The sequence below is a fragment of the Mirounga angustirostris genome, unplaced genomic scaffold (genome assembly GCF_029215605.1).
Source record: "Mirounga angustirostris isolate CCGP_5_RB_7025 unplaced genomic scaffold, mMirAng1.0.hap1 SCAF_4, whole genome shotgun sequence".
Classification (NCBI taxonomy): Eukaryota; Metazoa; Chordata; class Mammalia; order Carnivora; family Phocidae; genus Mirounga; species Mirounga angustirostris.
The window spans coordinates 106909414-106930177 of NW_026991712.1; the positions used below are offsets into that span (position 1 = coordinate 106909414).

The 20764-nt window shown below is 35.8% G+C and overlaps 1 protein-coding gene across 3 annotated transcripts in view; it reads right to left on the bottom strand.

The window, feature by feature from the left end:
• AGL (amylo-alpha-1, 6-glucosidase, 4-alpha-glucanotransferase) overlaps positions 1–20764 on the bottom strand; it is an 81114-nt gene that overhangs the window by 53919 nt on the left and 6431 nt on the right. For all 3 annotated transcript variants that reach the window (XM_045897114.3, XM_045897115.3, XM_045897113.3), the window contains exons 3-7: positions 11508–11718; positions 10800–10966; positions 9745–9948; positions 1469–1650; positions 1192–1303 (exon numbers count right to left, since the gene is read on the bottom strand). In XM_045897114.3, coding sequence (XP_045753070.1) covers positions 1192–1303; positions 1469–1650; positions 9745–9948; positions 10800–10966; positions 11508–11718 — 876 coding nt within the window. The remainder of the gene's footprint in view (positions 1–1191; positions 1304–1468; positions 1651–9744; positions 9949–10799; positions 10967–11507; positions 11719–20764) is intronic.

Consider the following 20764-nt stretch of genomic DNA (forward strand, 5'->3'; position numbering starts at 1 on the left):
CATTAATAGACAATTAATGGAAGATCTATAAATGGCAAAGTAACATGTGAAAAGGTACTACACTAATGAGCAAAGAACTAGCAATTAAAATAAGGAATGTTTTGCCTGATTGACAAACATTATAAGGATTAATGGTATCTAATGCTAGTGAGGGTTTAGTTAATGATAATGTAAACTGGTACAATTTGTGTTGAAAAGCAACTGGACATATCTATTGTAAATTTATCATTAAATTTGTATACTCTTTGACCCAGAAATTCTATGTCTAACAATTTATCCTGCAGATTTACTCACATAAGTAAAGATAACACATACAAGGATATATTTTCTATAATATTGCTTATAAGGATATAAGTTCTACAAAAGTAAGGGCTTGCTATGTTCACCACTGAATCCCCATGCCTGGAAGAGTGCCTAGTACATACTAAGTGGCTCAAAAGATACATATTGAATGAATGATGAAAAAACCGGAAATAATCTATCAAAAGACTGCCTCGGTAATAGAGCATGTGACTCTTGATCTTGGGGTTGTGAGTTTGAGTCCCACCCTGGGTATAGAGATTACTTAAAAATAAAATCTTAAAAAAAAAAGGTTAAGGGCACCTAGGTGGCTCAGTCAGTTGAACGTCCGTCCGACTCTTGATTTCTGCTCGAGTCATGATCTCTGGGTCGTGGGATCAAGCCCTGCATTGGGCTCTGCATTCAACAGGGAGTCTGCCTGAGATTCTCTCTCTCTCCCTCTCCCTTTCCCTGTGCTTCTCCCCCCACCCCGATGCTCTCCCCGTCTCTCTTAAAATAAATAAATAAATCTTAAAAAAAAATAAAAACAGGGTATTGCTATCTAGAGGTTAAAAGCTACCTTTGGCAGCTGCAGTAATCTGCTCTACCTACCTCTCATTCATGCACTTAACAAACACATATTGAGCTCTACTATATTCTGAGTATTGTACTAAGGAACCAATAGTAAGAAACAGTCCCCAAGGGAAATAATTATGTTATGTATTATGATGACATGCCCTTTAGATATCTCTGCTAATTCTCAGATAGCTTCTAGGACCACAGTTTATAGTAACACAAATATATAATAATAACAGATTTAATAATGTCTTAACCAGAGAAAAGGGTTATCCCTTTAAGGGTAATAATAAACTTCTTAAAATTGCTAGGAACGTTTTAATGTATATCGTTTACCTTGTGTAAGAAGTCCTCTAAATTGCTCAACTGCTTTGTAAACGTCTACTTGGAAAAATTCCCAGAGTTGAATCTTTGGAAAAATATCCTCCCAAATTATTTTTCGAATGCACTGAAAAATTTCAATAGTTAAAAAAAATATATTTAAAATCTTTTCACTAAATATTATTTATCAAATTAAAGATAGACTCTAAATAATTTTCAACCATACATTTACTTTGTACTTTAGAAATTTTGTTTTTCTGTTTTAGTGTGGTACTCGTCTATACATACTGACATTCATTTGATGATCATTTTCAATCAAAGCAGGTACTCCTTTTTCTTTATATTTCCCTTCTGCAACGTCACAGGATAAATGCCACAGTGCTCTGTCTAAGACCCAGGCAGGTTTTAAGTGTGGAGAATTTACAAGGTTATATGCACTTTCTGGATGTTCCTGGATCCATCTACTATTAGCAGCTTAAATAAAAAGGAAACATAAAGAAATATCTTGTAATTAAAGTGAAGTTAGTATCTATGTTAAGTTTAAAGATGAAACAAAATATCAACATCCACCACTCATTTTCTTATATATTAGACATCAATACTTAAATATTGTAATTATATTACATAAACTATATATTATATATTCATGTTACATTTTATATTAAATATTTGATATTAATTTAAAATATTTATCATAATTTATGATACTGTAATGTGAAAAACATTTCTTGGTTGTGGTGTCCTGTGATCCACTTCACCATACATTTTTCTTTTCTGTTGTAGGAATTTTTAATTGTTGTAAGATGCAACACTGACTTATTAATACCCCTGTAATGACATGTTTACTATTGTGAGAGTTAAGAAGGGCCTTGTCCTTAGTCCATTTTGACAGTCAACTACAGTTTGGAACATTCCTTCTAAGCCTGAAAAACATCTTTCCTGCAAGCCAGACAGGGCTTCTGCCCAATCTTCAGAACTCAGAATGTCATATACACCTTTTTTCCTGCATAATCATTTCTTCCTATATTTTTGGGGGGAGAAGGGGTAGGGAGGTGAGTTTCCTTCCTCTGGATCTTTAAATATGATTGTATCTCCCTAAGGCTACCAATACAAACAAATACACATCCTACTCAAACACAGTTATTTCTCTGACTTCTGTAGTCTATTAGTATCAAGACCAAATGTCTAGAAAATCCAACCTGAGTCTGCTTCCACCTTCTCCCCCCAGTCTTGTTCCTTTTCCCACTGCAATCTGCTGCTGCATCCAGCACTCCACTGACGTTACCCTAAGCCTCCTAATCATGAGATTTAGTGCTACTTTCTCCACTTCATCCATTCAACCTCTGTAACATTTGCCATTACTGATTATTCCTTCATTGATTTATAAAATACTTCTTTGATTTACAAAAGGTATCTTTATTTTGGTGGTTTTTTATTTTTCCTTCTCTCTTTTGGTCCTTCTCATTTCTGCTAAACCTTTGAGGGAGGTTTGCTACATTTTAGTCCTTCTCTTTCCTTGAACATGTCCTTCCTCATCTCACCCACTCTTCTTAGTATTCACATCTCAAACCAGTCCCAGCTCCAGCCAAGGCCCAGGCACATCTACCCAAGTATTTGATGGGTAGCACTGCCTGAGGACAGCATGTTAACTCAAAATCCATTCATATGTTTACATCACTCAGAATGTGATCTGTCGGGGCACCTGGGTGGCTCAGTTGGTTGGGCGACTGCCTTCGGCTCAGGTCATGATCCTGGAGTCCCAGGATCGAGTCCCGCATCGGGCTCCCTGCTCAGTGGGGAGTCTGCTTCTCCCTCTCCCGCTCCCCCCTCTTGTGCTCTCTCACTCTCTCTCTCTCAAATAAATAAATAAAATCTTAAAAAAAAAAAAAAAAAAAAAGAATGTGATCTGTCCCAGGCACTATTCTGGGAGATGGATATTCTGCAGCAAAAGTGAGCAAGGCTCCTGTCCTCATGGAGCTTTTTCATTCTAGAGAGGTGGGTTTGTTTGTTTGTTTTATTTTATTGTGCTTAGACAATTCTGATGGAAGAAAACTCAGTTCTCTCACAGGCAACCTCTTTGTATAGCTAATCTTGAATGGTTAATAAGATACATTGTTTTAGTAAGACTGATAAAAGTGAGGCTGAGAAATTGCTAAAAGAAACATAGTCAAAGGACAAGAGTGTAGCTTACATCTTACTATCCATTTGTATCAGTAAATTCAGAATCAGAATCAGAGGAGTTCTGCCAGGTATTCCAAGTATTTACAACATTAAAGAATATTTGTTTTAATTTTTAAGTAAACAAATAAAAGCTATACATATTCTGTTTCATCTTTAAGATAGAGTAATGCCCCTGAATTCATACTGAGGAGGCTGAGTGGTCAATATACATGAAACAAAAAGTAGTAACAACTGTTGAATACCTACCATATACCAGTTAAATATCCTAATTTATTAATCCTCATGTCCTACCACATTGTGTAGGACATGCTATTGTGTTTCTTTAACAGATAAGGAACTGAGGCACAGAGAGATAAGTAACTCAGACAAAGTCATACAGGTAGGAATGAATTTGGGCAAGTTTCTTCAGAACTTGCAATCTTAACCAAATAAGTGTGTTCATGCCTCATTCACTCAGCTGAGCACCATTACAATCCTTACAGAGTTTAAAAATCATTATTATTTTAGTTTCAGTAATTTATTTAGCAAATAATGTAGTATATAATTTATTTATTTATATCTATAATGAACACTTGGATGAAGACAGGATACATAAGAAACAGAGATGTTGTAATTAACAGTTAAATTAATAATTCTCCAAATCCAAATCAAGCTGGGTTTTCCCTAGATTCATCATCATAGTTATTAGAATTCAAGATGTAAGAGAAAAATGTAATGATAATTATATCCAGTTTGGATTTTCATTTATTAAGAATACTAAGGCTACCCTAATTTTTTAAATGGTAAAATCCTGAAACTTTGTTGCTTATTTTATTTTTTTGAAATAATCAAGTGTAGGGCGCCTGGGTGGCTCAGATGGTTAAGCGTCTGCCTTCGGCTCAGGTCATGATCCCAGGGTCCTGGGATTGAGTCCTGCATCGGGCTCTCTGCTCCTTGGGAGCCTGCTTCTCCCTCTGCCTCTCTCTCTCTCTCTCTCTCATGAATAAATAAATAAAATCTTTAGAAAAAAAAGAGAAATAATCAAGTGTAAAATGAAGGAATTCTAAACATTAGCTAATAAAGTATTTTTTTCTAATTCTACATGAATGAGAAGTCAAACCAAACTACATCTTAATATATATGGATTTCTAAAGTGGTGCAGTGAAGAACTTAGCAGACATTCTCCCCAGCAAAACTGCAATTTAAATAGCAAAAATTACAAAATATAATCATTTAAAGTCTCTGGAAATTGTCCTAAGGGCATTCAACACATGGACAAACATTTATTCAAGAAAATCTACTAACTCTCGTCAAGAATAGCAAGTGTCTGTGGCATTTGAACTACAATCTGTTCCCTTAACCCTCCCAACCAGCTATGTGTTAATGGAAGCTCTATGCCAGGTAGGCATGGCCAACATGGAGCCTCCCTCTTCCCACCACTCCCAGTCTGGGGTTACAGTTTCATGCTGGGAGAGGCAGGCTGCCTAGGTTTCTCACTCCCTCCAGCCCCATTTTGTAGAAGCTCTATACCAAGCAGGCAGGCAAAGAAAATCTCGGCTCCTTTTCTCCACCTAGTCACCACCCCACCTTGTAGGGTGGACATCCCTTGTAGGGAGGCCAAGAATACTGGGACTCCAATTGCCCCTGAGAGCTGGAGCTTACTTGTAGGGTGAAGATTCCACGTGGGAAGGGCAAATGAGAAGACCAGGGATTGCCACCTCCTGCCTTGAGTGCCCCCAGAATGAGATGGTACTTGGAGAAAAGTGGTCTCATCCCCAGCTCTGGAGCAGTGGCACAGGTGTTCTGCTCAGGGAGAAAGACAGGCCATGAGGATAAAGGGCTCTGCTGGAAAGGACTGAATTTGTTTGGAACAGTGAGTGAAGAATTCCATGTGTAAAGGTGTCATTGAAAATAATGAAGACCTTGGTGGGGAGCAGTTAAGAGAATGCTGCTAGCTCCACTGTGTAAGGAAAACATCAGAGCAAACAGAAGCTTAATAGAACCAGGGAAAGAGAAAGCAGAGGACAGCCTTCCTGGGGCTGCACCCACTCAGAAGCAATTCTTTTTTTTTTTTTTTTTTAAAGATTTTATTTATTTGACAGAGAGAGAGATAGCAAGAGCAGGAACACAAGCAAGGAGAGTGGGAGAGGGAGAAGCAGGCTTCCCACGAAGCAGGGAGCCCGATGCGGGGCTCGAACCCAGGACCCTGGGATCATGACCTGAGCCGAAGGCAGACGCTTAACGACTGAGCCACCCAGGCGCCCCTCAGAAGCAATTCTAATAGGACATGGGAAAGACTTGAAAACATTCCTCATATCTCATACAGACCCATCAACATAGGATAACTCACTGGCAAAGGGACTTAAACACAACCTCTACCCAAACATGGAGTGAACACTAACCTACTCTAACCCAGGGTGAATCCTAGGAAGCCAGGCTTAAAGATAAAATCACATTCACCTCTGGCAGTCTGGGAGACCATATATATGCCCAAAGCTGTGTTGTCTCCAGAGCAACCAGAGAGAGAACCTCCAAGCTGCCAGTCCTTGATAAATTTTTATCCATCCTTTTACTGTCAACCTGTTTGTATCTTTGAATCTAAAGTGTAGATTTATGCCTGCAGACAGCATATAGTTGGATCTTGTTTTTTCAATTAACTCTGACAGCATCTGCCTTTCAAGATATAGACACACCTTGGAAATATTGTGGATTTGGATCCAGACCATTGCAATAAAATGAAAATTGCAACAAAGCAAGTCAAACAAATTTTTTTGGTTTCTTAGTGTATAAAAAAGTTATGTTTATACTATTTTATAGTCTATTAAGTATGCAATAGCATTATATCTAAAAAAGCAATGTACATACCTTAAATAAAAAATACTTTAATGCTAAAAAATGCTATTATCTGAGCTCTCACCAAGTCATAATCACAAATCACTGACCACCATAACAAATATAATGATGAAAAAGTTTGAATTACAAAAAGTTGGTAAAAATTACCAAAATGTGACACAGAGACTTGAGGTAAGCAAATGCGTTGGAAAAATGGCATCATTAGACTTGTTCGATGCAGGTTGCCACAAACCTTCAATTTGTAATTAAAAAAAAAAAAGCAAGCAAACAGTAACTGAGAAGTGCAATAAAACGAAGCATAATTAAACAAGGTATGCATTACTTTAAAAATTCCCTAGATCTCTGGCTTACAAATTTTTTACTATGCTGAGTGTGGCTATCTTTGTTATGTTATTTAAAGTACACTGAGCTTTAGGATGTGTAGATTAATTTTTTTTTTTTAATCAAATTTTAAAGGTTGGGAAGTTTTCAGCCATTACTTCCTCAAGTGTTTTTTCTGTTCTTTTCTTTCCTCTCCTTCAGGTATTTCCATGATGCATGTTGGTGTGGTTCAAGATGTCCCACCTTTCACTGGAACTCTGTTCATTTTTATCTTCTTTCTTCTGATCTTCAAAATGTATAATCTCTGTTCACTGGTCCTTTATTCTGTCAACTCAGATATAGTGCTGAATACCTCTAGTGAATTTTTAATTTTGGTTATTTACTTTTCAACTCCAGAATTCCCATTTGGTTACTTTTAAAATTTTCCATTTACTGATACTCTCTATTTGATGAGATATCATCATCATATCCCCCCTTTACTGCTTATAACCTGGTTTCTTTTAATTCTTTAAATATATTTATAATAGTTGCTTTGAAGTCTATGTTGGCTAAGCATGACATCTAGGACTTTTTAAAGGCATTTCTGTCGCCTGCTTTTTTCTTGTGTATGGGTCACACTTGCTGTTTCTTTGCATTTCTCAATTTTTTGTTGCAAATTGGGCAATTTAGATAACGTATTGTAGCAACTCCGGATATTGAGCCCATTCCTTCCAGGTTTTGTTAGCTGGCTGTCTGTAACTTGGCTAGACTATTTCAGTGCAGTCTATTTCCCCTACAGTGTGCAGCCACTGATGTTGCCACTCAGAGGGGCAGCTGTGGCCACGGGCAGTCAGTCTGGGATGACAGTGGTTTTTAGCAGGGTTCTCTTAACTGTCTCCTTCCCTGAACTTTGTTAAACTGCTTGCCTCTGCTGGAATCACACTTAGCTGTTACTCTTTTGTGCTACTATTTTTTGATAATAGGCTGGAGCATAAATTACTCCACAATCTGATCCAATTAAATTTGGACTCCTTGGCAGGGATAATCTCTGATGCCAGTCTCTGAGACTTGTCTGACCCCAGGAGGACTGTTCTTAGCTGTCTCTTTCCCTGGTTTTCTCAGTTAAACTACTAGCTAGCCTATGATTTCATGTGTTGCTCATGGTGATACCAGCCTCCTCTTGTTTATCACCAAAGTCTCCATTGTTTCCAACAGCGTCCCATGCTATGTACCAAATAAAGTCAATTTCATTCTTACTCTGTTCTGACTGCACATCTCCTCCTCTACACAGAACACTTGTGTCACTGCTCCACAGCTGGTGACAGGAACTGTAACCTCTGGGTTTTTTGGCTTACCTCTCCAGGTATGGAACCTCCACCCCACAAGCAAGCTGGGGCAAAGGCAACTGGGGCCCAGTATTCTTGCCCTGCCATGCATGGGGTAAAGCTTTTCCTCTATGAGTGGGGTTGGATGAAGGAAGGGAGCCCAAGACCTCTCAGCAGTTCTTGCCCAGAACAGAGTTTCTGCAACAGAGTGCTGGAGTTGGGAGAGGCATGAAAAATGTTGGAAGCCTTACCATTTCAACTGTAGCCCCATACTGGGAGCTGAGGAGAAAAGGAGCCTTGTGTTCCCAGCTTCACCTGCCAGGAGTAGACCTACCATCATTCTGAGCTGGGGCAGGGAGAAGAAGGTCCTGGTTCAAATGTCACAGACTATCACTGCTCTTACTGAGAGTTAGTAGATTTCCTTATATGCTTCTCCATATGCTGAATCCCCTTAGAACAATTTCCAAAGAGTTTAAACAGTTTTTTTAAAAATAATTTTTACCAGTTGTTTTGCTGGGTAGAGGGTCTGTGAAGCCCTCACACTGCCAATCTGGAAGTTGACTCCCCCTGGATGGTAACTTTATAATGAAAACCTGTTTCACAGAAAGGACATTATGATTTGTAACACTTTCCAATTTAAGGCTGAAGCAAAGTTTACTTTTTTATATTGCTTAGAATCTCTCAAATGCCTCAGAAATATAGTCTCTGATAGAGACTGCTACTGTACGCCAATTTTTTTTCTCCCTTTGTTCCTTTAGTAACAGAATTCCCAAGGTTCAGTTGTACATACGGCTGACAGGCTATACTGCAAGACTCCTTTACAGCTAGGTGTGACAAGAGAAAAAAATCCTATCTGATAAAATGTGACACACACACACACACACCAGATCATGCCCTTAAAAAGCATGACTTCCCTTCCTCATTTCCACTGGTAGAAGGTGATACTGAGAACTGGAGTGGCCATATTTGATTAAGAGTTGGAAGCAAAGTGTTGGAGTTAGAGCAGCATGAGCAAGAACCTCATTCTCTATTACCACTGAGCTACTATAGTAGTCTGGGGATGTGTATCTCATCTTTTATAAGAAATACAGTTTCAGTCTTATATCACTACGTTTTTGTCTCATTGTTACAGCTGCCTATCCCATATCCTAACTCATATAATGTCACTATGTAGTTTGATAAATTTGATGGGAATGATATTATAGATGTTAAAGTAATTATCAGTAATGTCAAATTTTCAAGTGAAGAATACTGAGTTCTTAGATATTAGGAAGTTTTCACTGTGGCTTACAGAGAAGATAATATTTGCAAGGCACCCTGGGTTAAACTGAAAGCTGATCATGGCCAGAGGCTTCTCCAGGCCCAGCTGTTCTGACAGGTGATTGGAACAATCATCTCCCTGAGGATCACGATCAGTTGGGAAGTTCTGATACATTTAATAGAATTGTATATTGGTGAAGAATCTTGGGATCCAAATGGGTTAACTTTAATAAGCCCTTCTAGTATGTAAGGGGTATAATTTTTAGATTTAACTTCTAAGAGTTTACCAATAACTTTCTGTTTAAATAACATTCAGTTTTTTCAAATATATACTATAGTACCAGAGCTGTTGCTATATGGGATTCACATGTTGGTCTGCAAAGTATTAATACTGCAAGCTGAAATGTGTGCTTATATGTCTCTTCTATGATCACTCTCTTGTTTTTATAATCATCACACTGAAAATACTTACAAGCTGATTTTACCTTCAACTAACACTGTTTCTTTGAAAGGAAAAAAGTGGTACTATATAAAGTGATTTTTAAATTGAAAGACACCTATGCATCATTTGTGTTTTCAAAATTTATGTTATATAAAACAGCAAGAAATAAAATAATCAGAATATAATATTTTCATCAAAATTAATGGAAGTAGTTAATAAAGCTCATACCAGTATGGTTGTAGACAACATCAGTAATACAAAGAATATTCCATTCCTTTTTCAATTTTTCCACTAGCTGTCCAACATCATTCCAGGTATACTTTTTATTAGGTCTTGAAAAGTCAGGATTTAATTCTAACTGGTCGGCAAGGGAGTAGCACGATCTAGATAGTCCAAGAGTTTGTAATGGGGTAAAATGAATCATGTTGTAACCTGCAACACAAGAAAATAAACAAAGACCAATGTAAGAAAAAAAAACAAACTAAAACTAAGCAAAATACAAGTTTAAACTTCTTTAAGTAATTCTAAATAGCAAGGCAACCATGCAACTAGAAAAGGAGTCAAAGACTAGCTGTACCCCAAGTGACTTCAAGCAAGTCTACTTAAATCTTTCAGAATATCAGTGTCCTCACATATAAGACAGATATAATGAGATAATGCATTTGAAAAAATCATTGTACACAGTGCCTAGTTATTATTAGGGGTTCAATTTATATTTGTTGGATATAAATTATATATATATATACTTATGTATATCCACAAGTATATCAGCATGTCTTGCTCTTACTTTTAATGCTCCATTTATACTTGTGTTCTGTTTCAATTATGTCAGTAAACTTATCTCTTTCTTCATATTATATTCAACTTGAAAGTAGAAAATTAATATTATCCATTGCATATACCTTTTGTATATAGGGCAGTACACACCTTCCATATGGAAGACAGTTACTCAATGTTGAATTAAAGTTATATACAATAATAATACATTTTTCAAAACATTTTAATAGTTTGCTACTAATTTTTATATGTCAAAGTAAAAGTCTTAGAGATAATAATGATCTCGTTTTATTATTGGAGTTCCTTAATTTACTGAGTTGAACCATATAATTTGCTATTTTTATAGACTAAAAATGGTTAAGTCTTAACAACTTTATAGGATTCTATTTATATTACTAAATATACTAAGAAACAAAATTAAAAGGAGAATCAAAGCTTTTGAAATCTGTATCACAGAGGATAATTACATTTATTTTAAAAAAGAAAAGAAAGATAGCTGACATTACCTGATTCTTTTGCAACCCTAAGTCTGCTTTCCCATTCATCAAAGGGTCCCATACATTTGGCTAAAAATGTCTGGAGAGTAACACAGTCCAAGGGTAACACGTGATTATCAGCACCAACATGTAAAATAGGATCCACAACTATGTAACCCCCACCACTTTTCTCATTTCTAAGGAAAAAACAAAACAAAAACTTCTCAGTTAATGATAGGAAAAAAAAAAATCCTCATCTGATAGTCTGACTCTTTAATGGGAAGTGAATTGTCCCATTTAAAAATATATTTCTAAGCACATAAAATCATTTACAAAGTTGCAATGAAATTCAATGGAAAAGCCTCATTTTATCCTTTTCTAATCTCTACATAATAACATAATACATGTAACATCTAATAATGTTGCTTTAAGGAAAAATAAGTGTACTAAAATCTGTCAGTAATAACAAGGGCACTCAAGCAAATAGCATCTTATAATGAAGTTATATAAAAAGACTAGAATATTCAAACATTTACTTAAAAAAAATACTTTGAACCTGCAACGAGTCTTACAGTTACTTCCTAGGAACAAAAGAACCATATTATATTTGCATCTCAAAGAATCCTGTAAAAATTGCACTGCCATGGTTTATATAATAACTTTTTACAAGCTATATAATTTAACTGGATAGAATAAATTAACTCCCCCCCCCCACCACATATAGAACACCTGACTTACCCTTGAAGGAAGTAATACTGAAATGATCCAGCTTGCTGAAGATTAAGTTTACAGTATTTATCAGAATCATCTTCTCTTTCTGTTGGATTTTCCCATTCCAGGGAACGGAATTTTTCTCGATTAAATGCTTCTCCAGGAAATGGGTAATTTGTATACACAGTAACTGCTTTTCCCTGTAAAGTGGGGCCTAATCGGAACTGTAGTTCGAACCCTAAACAAAAAGCACATTTCAATAAACTCATTGTAGGAACTTAAATTACCACATTAAAAAATAGATGTTTTATTTAAAGTATTACATAAACTACGGTTTCTCAACTATGTTTAAAATAACTCCTAGGGATGCCTGTGTGGCTCAGTCAGTTAAGTGTCTGCCTTCGGCTCAGGTCATGATCCTGGGGTTCTGGGATTGAGTTCAGAATCGGGCTCTCTGCTTCTCCCTCTGCCTGCTGCACTCTCTCTCTCTGACAAATAAATAAAACTTAAATAAAATGAAATAACTCCTAATAAATAATGCTGGCTTTGGAACTACTTTGCGTTCTAATTTAGCTGAATTTTATATTTTAACAAACACTTAACATCATAGAACTGCCTGCTCTGTCCTGTCTCTCTCCTCTCCTCCTGGAAACTGATTCCTATTTGCATGGCTACTTTGGAATATGCAGATTCTTTTTTTTTTTCTTTAATAATATGTCTTCAAGTTTATTGAGAGTACTTTTAGAAACTAGGATAGCACTAAAGCAAAAAAACAAAATGAAATTTTACTGAACTTGAAATCTTTCTTTCTCTTTAATTTTAATTCCAGTATAACTAATATATAGTTACATTATTTCCAGGTGTACAATACAGTGTTCAATAATTCTATACATTACTCAGTGTTCATCATGATACGTGTACTCTTAATCCCCTTCACCTATTTCACCCATCCCCCAACCCTCCTCCCCTCTGGTAACTTATCTGTTTGTTCTCTACAGTTAAAGTCTGTTTTTTTGGTTTATCTTTTTTTCTTTGTTTTGTTTCATAAATGCCACATGAGTGAAATCATATGGTATTTGTCTTTCTCTGACTTATTTAATTTAGGATTTATTCTCTATATCCACCCACGTTGTAAACGGCAAATTTTTGTTCTTTTTTATGGTTAATACCACATCTTCCTTATCAATTCATCTATTGATGGACACTTCAGCTGCTTCCATAATTTGGCTATTGTAAATAATGCTGCAATGAACATATGAGTGTATATATCTTTTCAAATTAGTGTTTTGATATTCTTTGGGTAAATACGCAGTAGAGGAATTACTGGATCATATGGTAGTTCTATTTTTAATTTTTTGAGGACTCTCCATACTGTCTTCCGCAGTGGCTACACTAGTTTACATTCCCACCAACAGTACACATGGGTTCCTTTTTCTCCAAGATGTGCAAGCTCTTATATTACCCCATTTCCCATGATCCCTCAACACTTTCTGAACCCCCAGCCCCCACCTCTGAATTGACTGCCCAGAGGTGGGCATCTAAGTACTTAGAGATCTTTGCTAGTATTTTTCAAACAGCAACAGAAAAAGTGAGTTTCTCTGTGGTGTCAGAGTATGTGGTAGTATGTAAAACTTGGGAGGTATTGGAGTAACTATCTCACCATAGAAAGAAAGCCAGTCTTCCTGAGAGAAGTCAGCCTCTTGAAAGGCAGTTTTCAGATTTCTAACAGAAGCTCCAGAGGCATTTGAGCCCCTGATGTATGTTCTTGATGTCTGCTCAAATCCAGCGGTATGGTAATAGTTAACAAGTGGCTGTGTGAGGCTGGGGTTGGGGGTTGGGAGTGCTGAGCCCTAACTGAGCGTGTTTGCTGACTTTCTGGGGGAAACAATCTTACTGTGTTCAACCTTAAGCTACCAACGTGATCTCACTGAACATGGAACTGGGAAGAGATATGCACAGTCTGCTCTTGTGAGTCAACACAAGTGATTCCAGCAAACTAATGCCTCTATCCCTATTTCTCATGGTTTAGTATTTAATATTTAAGCCTTTCTCGGAATTCCGAGGGCCAAAACATTCCCGCTTTTACCAAAGTTAGGCTATTTCTACTAAAATATATCCGAGACTTCTACAATGTGTTACAAGTATTTTGCCATGAAAAAAAAATCAACACATTATAGTTATACTTTTACAGTGAAATAAAATTGTGGTTGGTTCACGGCAGATTTTAAATCCTGATTATAATTATTAGAATGTGAAAATTCTGACTATAGTAAAGTCTGTTAGAACTATAAGGCATGTAAGAGTATACTTACCATGATGAGCACTGAGTAACACATAGAATTGCTGAATCACTATATGTATACCTGAGACTAATATAAGACTGTATGTTAACTACACTGGAATTAAAATAAAAATCGTTAAAAAAGAAGTAATAAAAAAAGAAATATAAGGCTTATAAATTTTAATCATGAATGTAACATTTCAGTTAATAAAGGGTCATACCAATGAAGGCAGGAAAATTTAGTTTTGCTGATTATAATCTTTAAGCTTAAGGAAATTAAAAAATATATATTTTATTTATTTATTTGTCATACAGAGAGAGCGTGCAAGTGCTTAACCGACTGAGCCACCCAGGCATCCCAAGCTTAAGGAAATTTTAAAAATTTATTTAATTTATTTTTTTACTATTGAAGCATAGTTGACATACAATGTTATATGACTTTCAGGTATATAACATAGTGATTCAACAACTATACACATCACATAATGCTCACCACAATAAGGGCAGTCATCATACAATGTTATTACAATATTATTGACTATATTCCCTATGCTGTACTTTTCATCTCTGGGACTTATTTATTGTAGAACCGGAAATGTTTACCTCTTAAGAAACTTTTTGAATAGAAAGAAGCATACTAATATCAATACTTTTTTTTTTTTTTAAAGATTTTATTTATTTATTTGACAGAGACAGACACAGCGAGAGAGGGAACATAAGCAGGGGGAGTGGGAGAGGGAGAAGCAGGCTCCCCGCAGAGGAGGGAGCCCGATGCGGGACTCGATCCCAGGACCCTGGGATCATGACCTGAGCTGAAGGCAGTCGCTTAACCAACTGAGCCACCCAGGCGCCCAATATCAATACTTTTAATGCTCAATTTATTAAACATCTAACAAAGTATAGAAAATTATGTAATAAGTGTAGACCATGTATAGGAAACAAAATAGACAATGATCTCTGCCCTTGTGGAGCTTGAGTTCTAAAGGGGGAAGGCAGCCATTAAACAATGAACATGACAAATAAGTAAGAAAAAACAATATGTCAGGGAGGGATAAATGCTACGAGAAAAAAGAAAAATCAGAGCAGTGTAAGGAAAATGGGGGAAAAGAAGAGATGGTGGGGAGATGGTAGCAATTTTATTAAGAAGTTGAAAAGCTTGAGAGAAGTGAGGGAGTTAGCCACATGGCTATTCATGGCCATCTATGGAAAGTACTGACCAAGCAAAGGAAACAGAGAAGACTTAGGATGGAAGCATGCCTGGTGGTTCCAGAAATAAGAAGTTCAGTATGTGTGGATTGGAATAAACCGGGAGAGAAGTAGTAGGGTATAAGGAAAGAAAGGTAACAGGGAAGTCAAATCATGATTTTGTAGGCCACTGTAAGTATTTTGGCTTCTTCTCTGACTGAAATGAGGAGCCAATCAACAGTTTTAAGCAGAGAAGTCACATAACCTAACTTGTATATTAAATCACTTTGCATGATATATCACTCTGAATATGTCTGCTTCTGGCCATAATGGAGTAACTGGCATTAGATCTGCCCTCTGCTGAAAAACTAGAAATATATGAGACAACTGTTTTCAGAAATAAGTAGTAAAGGACTGCGATGCCTGAGAGAAGGGTGATTCCTATGGACTCTAGCTTTTAGACTGGGGAAACTTTCTGGGCTGTGACACAGGGAGCAGGAACAGTAGTCTGAGTTGAGAAGACAGAGATTAGAGTTTGGGGAGGGTGAAGAAACTGCAATTTTCAGGGCAGAGTATGGCACAGAAGAAAGCTATGCAAAGAAAGAGCTCTAGAAAATTACCTAGGGTCTTCTTGAATATGCCTGAATACCAGGCTGACATGGGCAGTATTTGACTCCAGGAGCCTGGGCAAAGAATAACTACTAGGAACTATCAATTGACCAATTCCCAGAGCTCACTCAGGCCTGGGAGACATTACAATTTTCAAGCAGCCAGAGTGAAGAGACGTTTTTGAACACCTGTTGTATTCAAAAGAATCATGTCTTATGTAGTAGGGCTAACATAGCCCTAGAGTAAAAACTACTATAAACCTATCCTGTCAAAGCTTAAAATAGCCTCAAAAGGATAAGGTGACCCACAGATAATGTATATGGCTGTTAAAATAAAAGGCATCACTCCTTTAAAGGAAGACAAAAAAATCCAGAGATGTAACAACAGAACATTCATAATGTCCAGCATCCAATAAAAAACTGCTAAACAGAAAGAGGTGAGAGCGTCAATGACACAGATATCTGGGGTAGGGCAATCCACACAGAGGAAACAGAAGATGTAAAGGACCTCAGACTCCTGCTTCTGGCAAAGATGTAATGAATAACAGGGATTGGATTTACACTCTTCCTTGAAACTTAAAAGAAACCAGGAAAAACCAGACAAAATATATGAAATGATAGTTTTTAAGCCTGGACATCAGGCAATTAAGAGACAGAAAATAAGCAATGTGAACCTTAAAACTGCCCCTTCTTACTACCTTAAAAGAATTTCCAGGTTGAGGCAGAAGGAGAACCAGGCAGAGCTCAACTAACTTTCTGAGCTGAGAAGATGGAGCTAAGAATCTGTCGAGACCAAAGCAGCTAGTTTGCAGATGAGAACAGTTAGTGAGGAGGAGAAAGCTGCACAGAGACAGAACTCCAGAGATTTGCAGAAGGTCTCCCTTGAGTATTCAGCAGAGTACTGATCAGTGCATGTCTGAGACCAGGAATAGTGTTTCTTCTAACCAGCCAGATTGGAAAAATTCATAATTCATGCGGCACTGGGAAGAAAGTTCAGAGGATCTTGTTTCAGGAGTGGAGAGTAATGAGCCCTAGACTGGACATAGACTAGACTAGCTTCACAAATCAAAAGTAAAGCTCAAAAGTATTAAAATATTTCCAAGTAACTTAACTTCATTCCAAAAACAAAGACAAAAAACATTTATAAGAATCCAAAAATACCCAGCATTCAACAAAGTAAAATTTATGTCTGACATCCAAATGAAGATTATAAGACATACAAAGAAGAAAACACAACCCTTAACAAGGAAAATAATCACTTAATGAAAACTGACCCAGGAATGACACAGATGTTGAACTAGCAGATAAGGAAGGACATCAGTTATCGTAAGTGTATTCCATATGTTAAAAAAAAAGTTATTTCAAGACATGGAAAATAATAAAAAACAAAACAGAACAAAAGATCGAAATAAAACTTTTTAAAAATGAAAACTATAAGGTCTGAGATGAAAAATCTACAACATGGAATTAATGGATGGTGAGACATGGCAGAAAAAAAATTAGTGACTTTCAAGACACAGCAAAGAAATACCCAAAATGAAACAAAGAGAGAAAACAGAGTCTAAAAAATTGAAAAAGCATCAGTGATCTGTGGAAAAACTCAAGTGGTCTAATATATAGGTAATTAAAGTCCTCAAAGAAGAGTAAAGAGAGGGGGGATATCAAGTATTTAAAGAAATAATGGGTAGAAAAATACCCAAATTTGATAAAAACAACAAATTTATAGATCAAAGAAGTTTAATAAATCCCCAGTCAAGAAACATGAAGGAAATCACACCAAGAAACATCAAAATCAAATTGCTCAAAACCAGTAATAAAGAAAATATCTTACAAGTAGCCAGAGGGGGGAAAATGTCATAGTAAGTTCAGAGGAACAATGATAAGGATGCCAGATTTCTCATGGGAAACAATAAAAGCAAGAAGATAGTGGAGGTACAGTAGATTCTTAAGGTACAGTAGATTCTTGGACAATACGGGTCTGAACTGTGCAGGTCCACTTACACATTGTTTTTTTTTTACAGTACAGTACTGTAAATGTATTTTCTTTTCCTCATAAATTTTTTTTTTTTTAAGATTTTATTTATTTGAGAGAGAGAGACAGAGAATGAGCAGTGGGGAGGGGCAGAGGGAGAGGGAGAAGCAGACTCCCCACAGAGCAGGGAGCCCTACGTGGGGCTCAAACCTAGGACCTGGAGATCACGACCCCTGCTGAAGGTAGAGGCTAACCAACTGAGCCACCCAGGCGCCCCTCCTTATGATTTTCTTAATAACATTCTCTTTTCTCTAGCTTACTTACTGTTAGATTACAGCATATAATACATATAACATACAAAATATGTGTTATCTGTAAGGCTTCTGGTCAACAATAGGCTATTAGTAGTTAAGTTCTGGGGGAATCTAAAGTTATACCTGGATTTTTGGCTGCATGGGGAGGGGGGTCAGTGCCCCTAACCTCAGCATTGTTTAAGGGTCAACTGTACTTAGAGATTAAAACTGTCGGCCTAGAATTCCATACTTGGTGAAAATATCTTTCAAAAATAAAGGTAATTTTTCAATGTCAGAGAAAGATGTTACAAATAAGCAAGGCTGAAGCTACAGTGAACCCTACTGTGGTGGATATGAATCAGAGATATCAGTATCTGCTAATATATATATATACACACACATATATGTATATATACTATACATATATATCTGCTAATACACACACACACACACACATATATAATGTCAGTTTGATTCAAAGCAAATTCTGAAATGTAGAACATGTAGATGTTTCAGTCATGTTTAAAACTGCTCTTTGGTAGAAGTAAACCCCTCCCAATGATATTTGACAGATGGTAAATTCTACATCACAACACTAAATACCAAAGCTATTCTTTGTGAACAGGAGATTGGTAAGCTATTCTTTATGAACAGGAGATTTCAATAAAAGATATTAAGAGAATGCTGGACTCTTTCAATTTACTGTAATCCAATCAAATACCCCTATCTTTGCCTAGAGAAATACAAATACTCTGTTTTGCATACTGCAGATAATGTGAAGAATGGAATTTCTAGGCATTCCTTGAAAAAATTATAATTTAGTGATAAGTACTGCTAACCACATTCTTGGATTGTACTAAATTATGAATATAATTTTTTTCCATAGCAAATGGCTTTAGCAAATAAGAAACAAATTATCCAAATGTCATTAACTGCAAAACTTTAGGGACTCACTTCTCACATTGTACAGTGAAACTTATAATTTTTTTCCAAGTAGCTGTATACCTAAATTTTTCTAAACATAATTTGGCATAAATATACTAAGTGTTAATAAGGCTTATGTTTGGCCCAATAATTTCATATACACATATGTTTTCTGAGGAATTAATCAATGATGTAAACATAGAGTGTATTCATAACAGCTTCATTTATTATAATTAAATAAACTGACAACAAACTATCTAAAGATTGGGAATGATTAAATAAATTATGGTACAAATTATGGTATTATCCAAGCTAGAATATTATTAGCCATTATAAGTCATGTTATTTAAAGATATTTAATAACATGGCTACTTTTATTCCATTTTGTTCATTTTATGCATCTATAGAGATCTTTTGAAATCCTTTCTAGAAAAAAGCATGGCTGAAATGTGGCAGTAAGCTAGGAGGTGGAATTCACCCACCATTATACTATAAGCAGGTTTCAACTTGCTTGGATAGTATAAACCCAATTTTGTTTTGAAACAAAGAGCACAGAACAAAGGCTTTTTATACACTTCTATAATTTCATAATTGGGAAAACATCATTTTAAAGTTAGAGATACAATTATGAAGAGATAGTTTGAGAAATAATTGCCCAAAGATTTAAAACACAAAATTTTAATACTCAGTGACTGTGAGAACCATAAATATCTATATCTTTACAATACTGATTAAATTTATTATGGAAGAAGTGGTATTATTTTGAACAGGTACAAACATCAGAGATTAGCTGTCTGAGCATATTTAAACAACCTGTCCCCTGTTCAGCTTATACAAATATTGTTTTTATCATTACACAAGGATTCAGAGAACTTGTAGTACAAAGGTTAAAACTCATCCAAAATCTCAAAACAGTATTTAGATCAGTGGTATACCCTCAGAAAAAAACTGACAAGCATTCTCTAAATATGAATATTTATTTATAGAATACACATGTATGATGATTTAATAGATTATATAAATTATAAAACATAAAAATGGGATAAGATGTAAATAAAATAAACATTTTAAATAACTAATTTATTAATGGACGGAAAAAATCTTTTAGCTCTCACTAAAATTTAGTATTGATAATATCTGTCAGTGATAGCAATGTGATTAAATAAATTTCATTAATTTTAAGTCTTGGTTTCATATTCCATGATAAAGTAATTTAAAGATTCCAACTTCTGTTTATTGATATTTGATTTAGCGGCCTCAGACTTGAAAAAAAAAACACAAAGATACCCAAATTCAAATGGAAGAAGCTCTTGGTGGCTGTGTTTACTAATCCATGACATTAATTTTTCAATCCCATTCACCAATTATGTAAAGATTTTTGTTGAAATGTGCTAGTAAAGATATATTTTCCTGCCATCATCAATTGTTTTTATAAGCTAATAAGATGTTCCACATTTATATATTAAACAGATGATTTGAAAACCAACAGAAATCCTTTATTTGGAAGATTTTAAACAGATTAGAAAATTTTGTTATCAACTTTTTAAAGAGGGCAGATATTCATTATATGGCTAAAATCATATGATGGAAGGGTTCCTAAAATACATATTCAAAATGTTCTTGCTATAGCAAGGGTCAGCAAACTATATCCAGTCTACTATCTGTTTCTGTAAATAAAGTTTTATTGGAACACAGCCATACCCATTCATTTATATGTCGTTTATGGTTGCTTTCATGATACAATGGCAGAGCTGAGTAGCTCCAACAGAAAGTATATGGCCTGCAAAGCTGAAATATTTGTTATCTGAACCTTTACAGGAAAAATGTGCTCAACTCTGCTCTATACTATCAATTTTCATCAAAAAGCAGTTAACTTTCTCACTCAGGTTTACCTCACAGTTAAATTGTGTTTATTTTTTCAGAAAAAAAAATTTTTTTTTAAAGATTTTATTTATTTTTATTTGACACAGAGAGAGAGACAGTGAGAGAGAGAGCACAAGCAGGGGGAGCGGCAGGCAGAG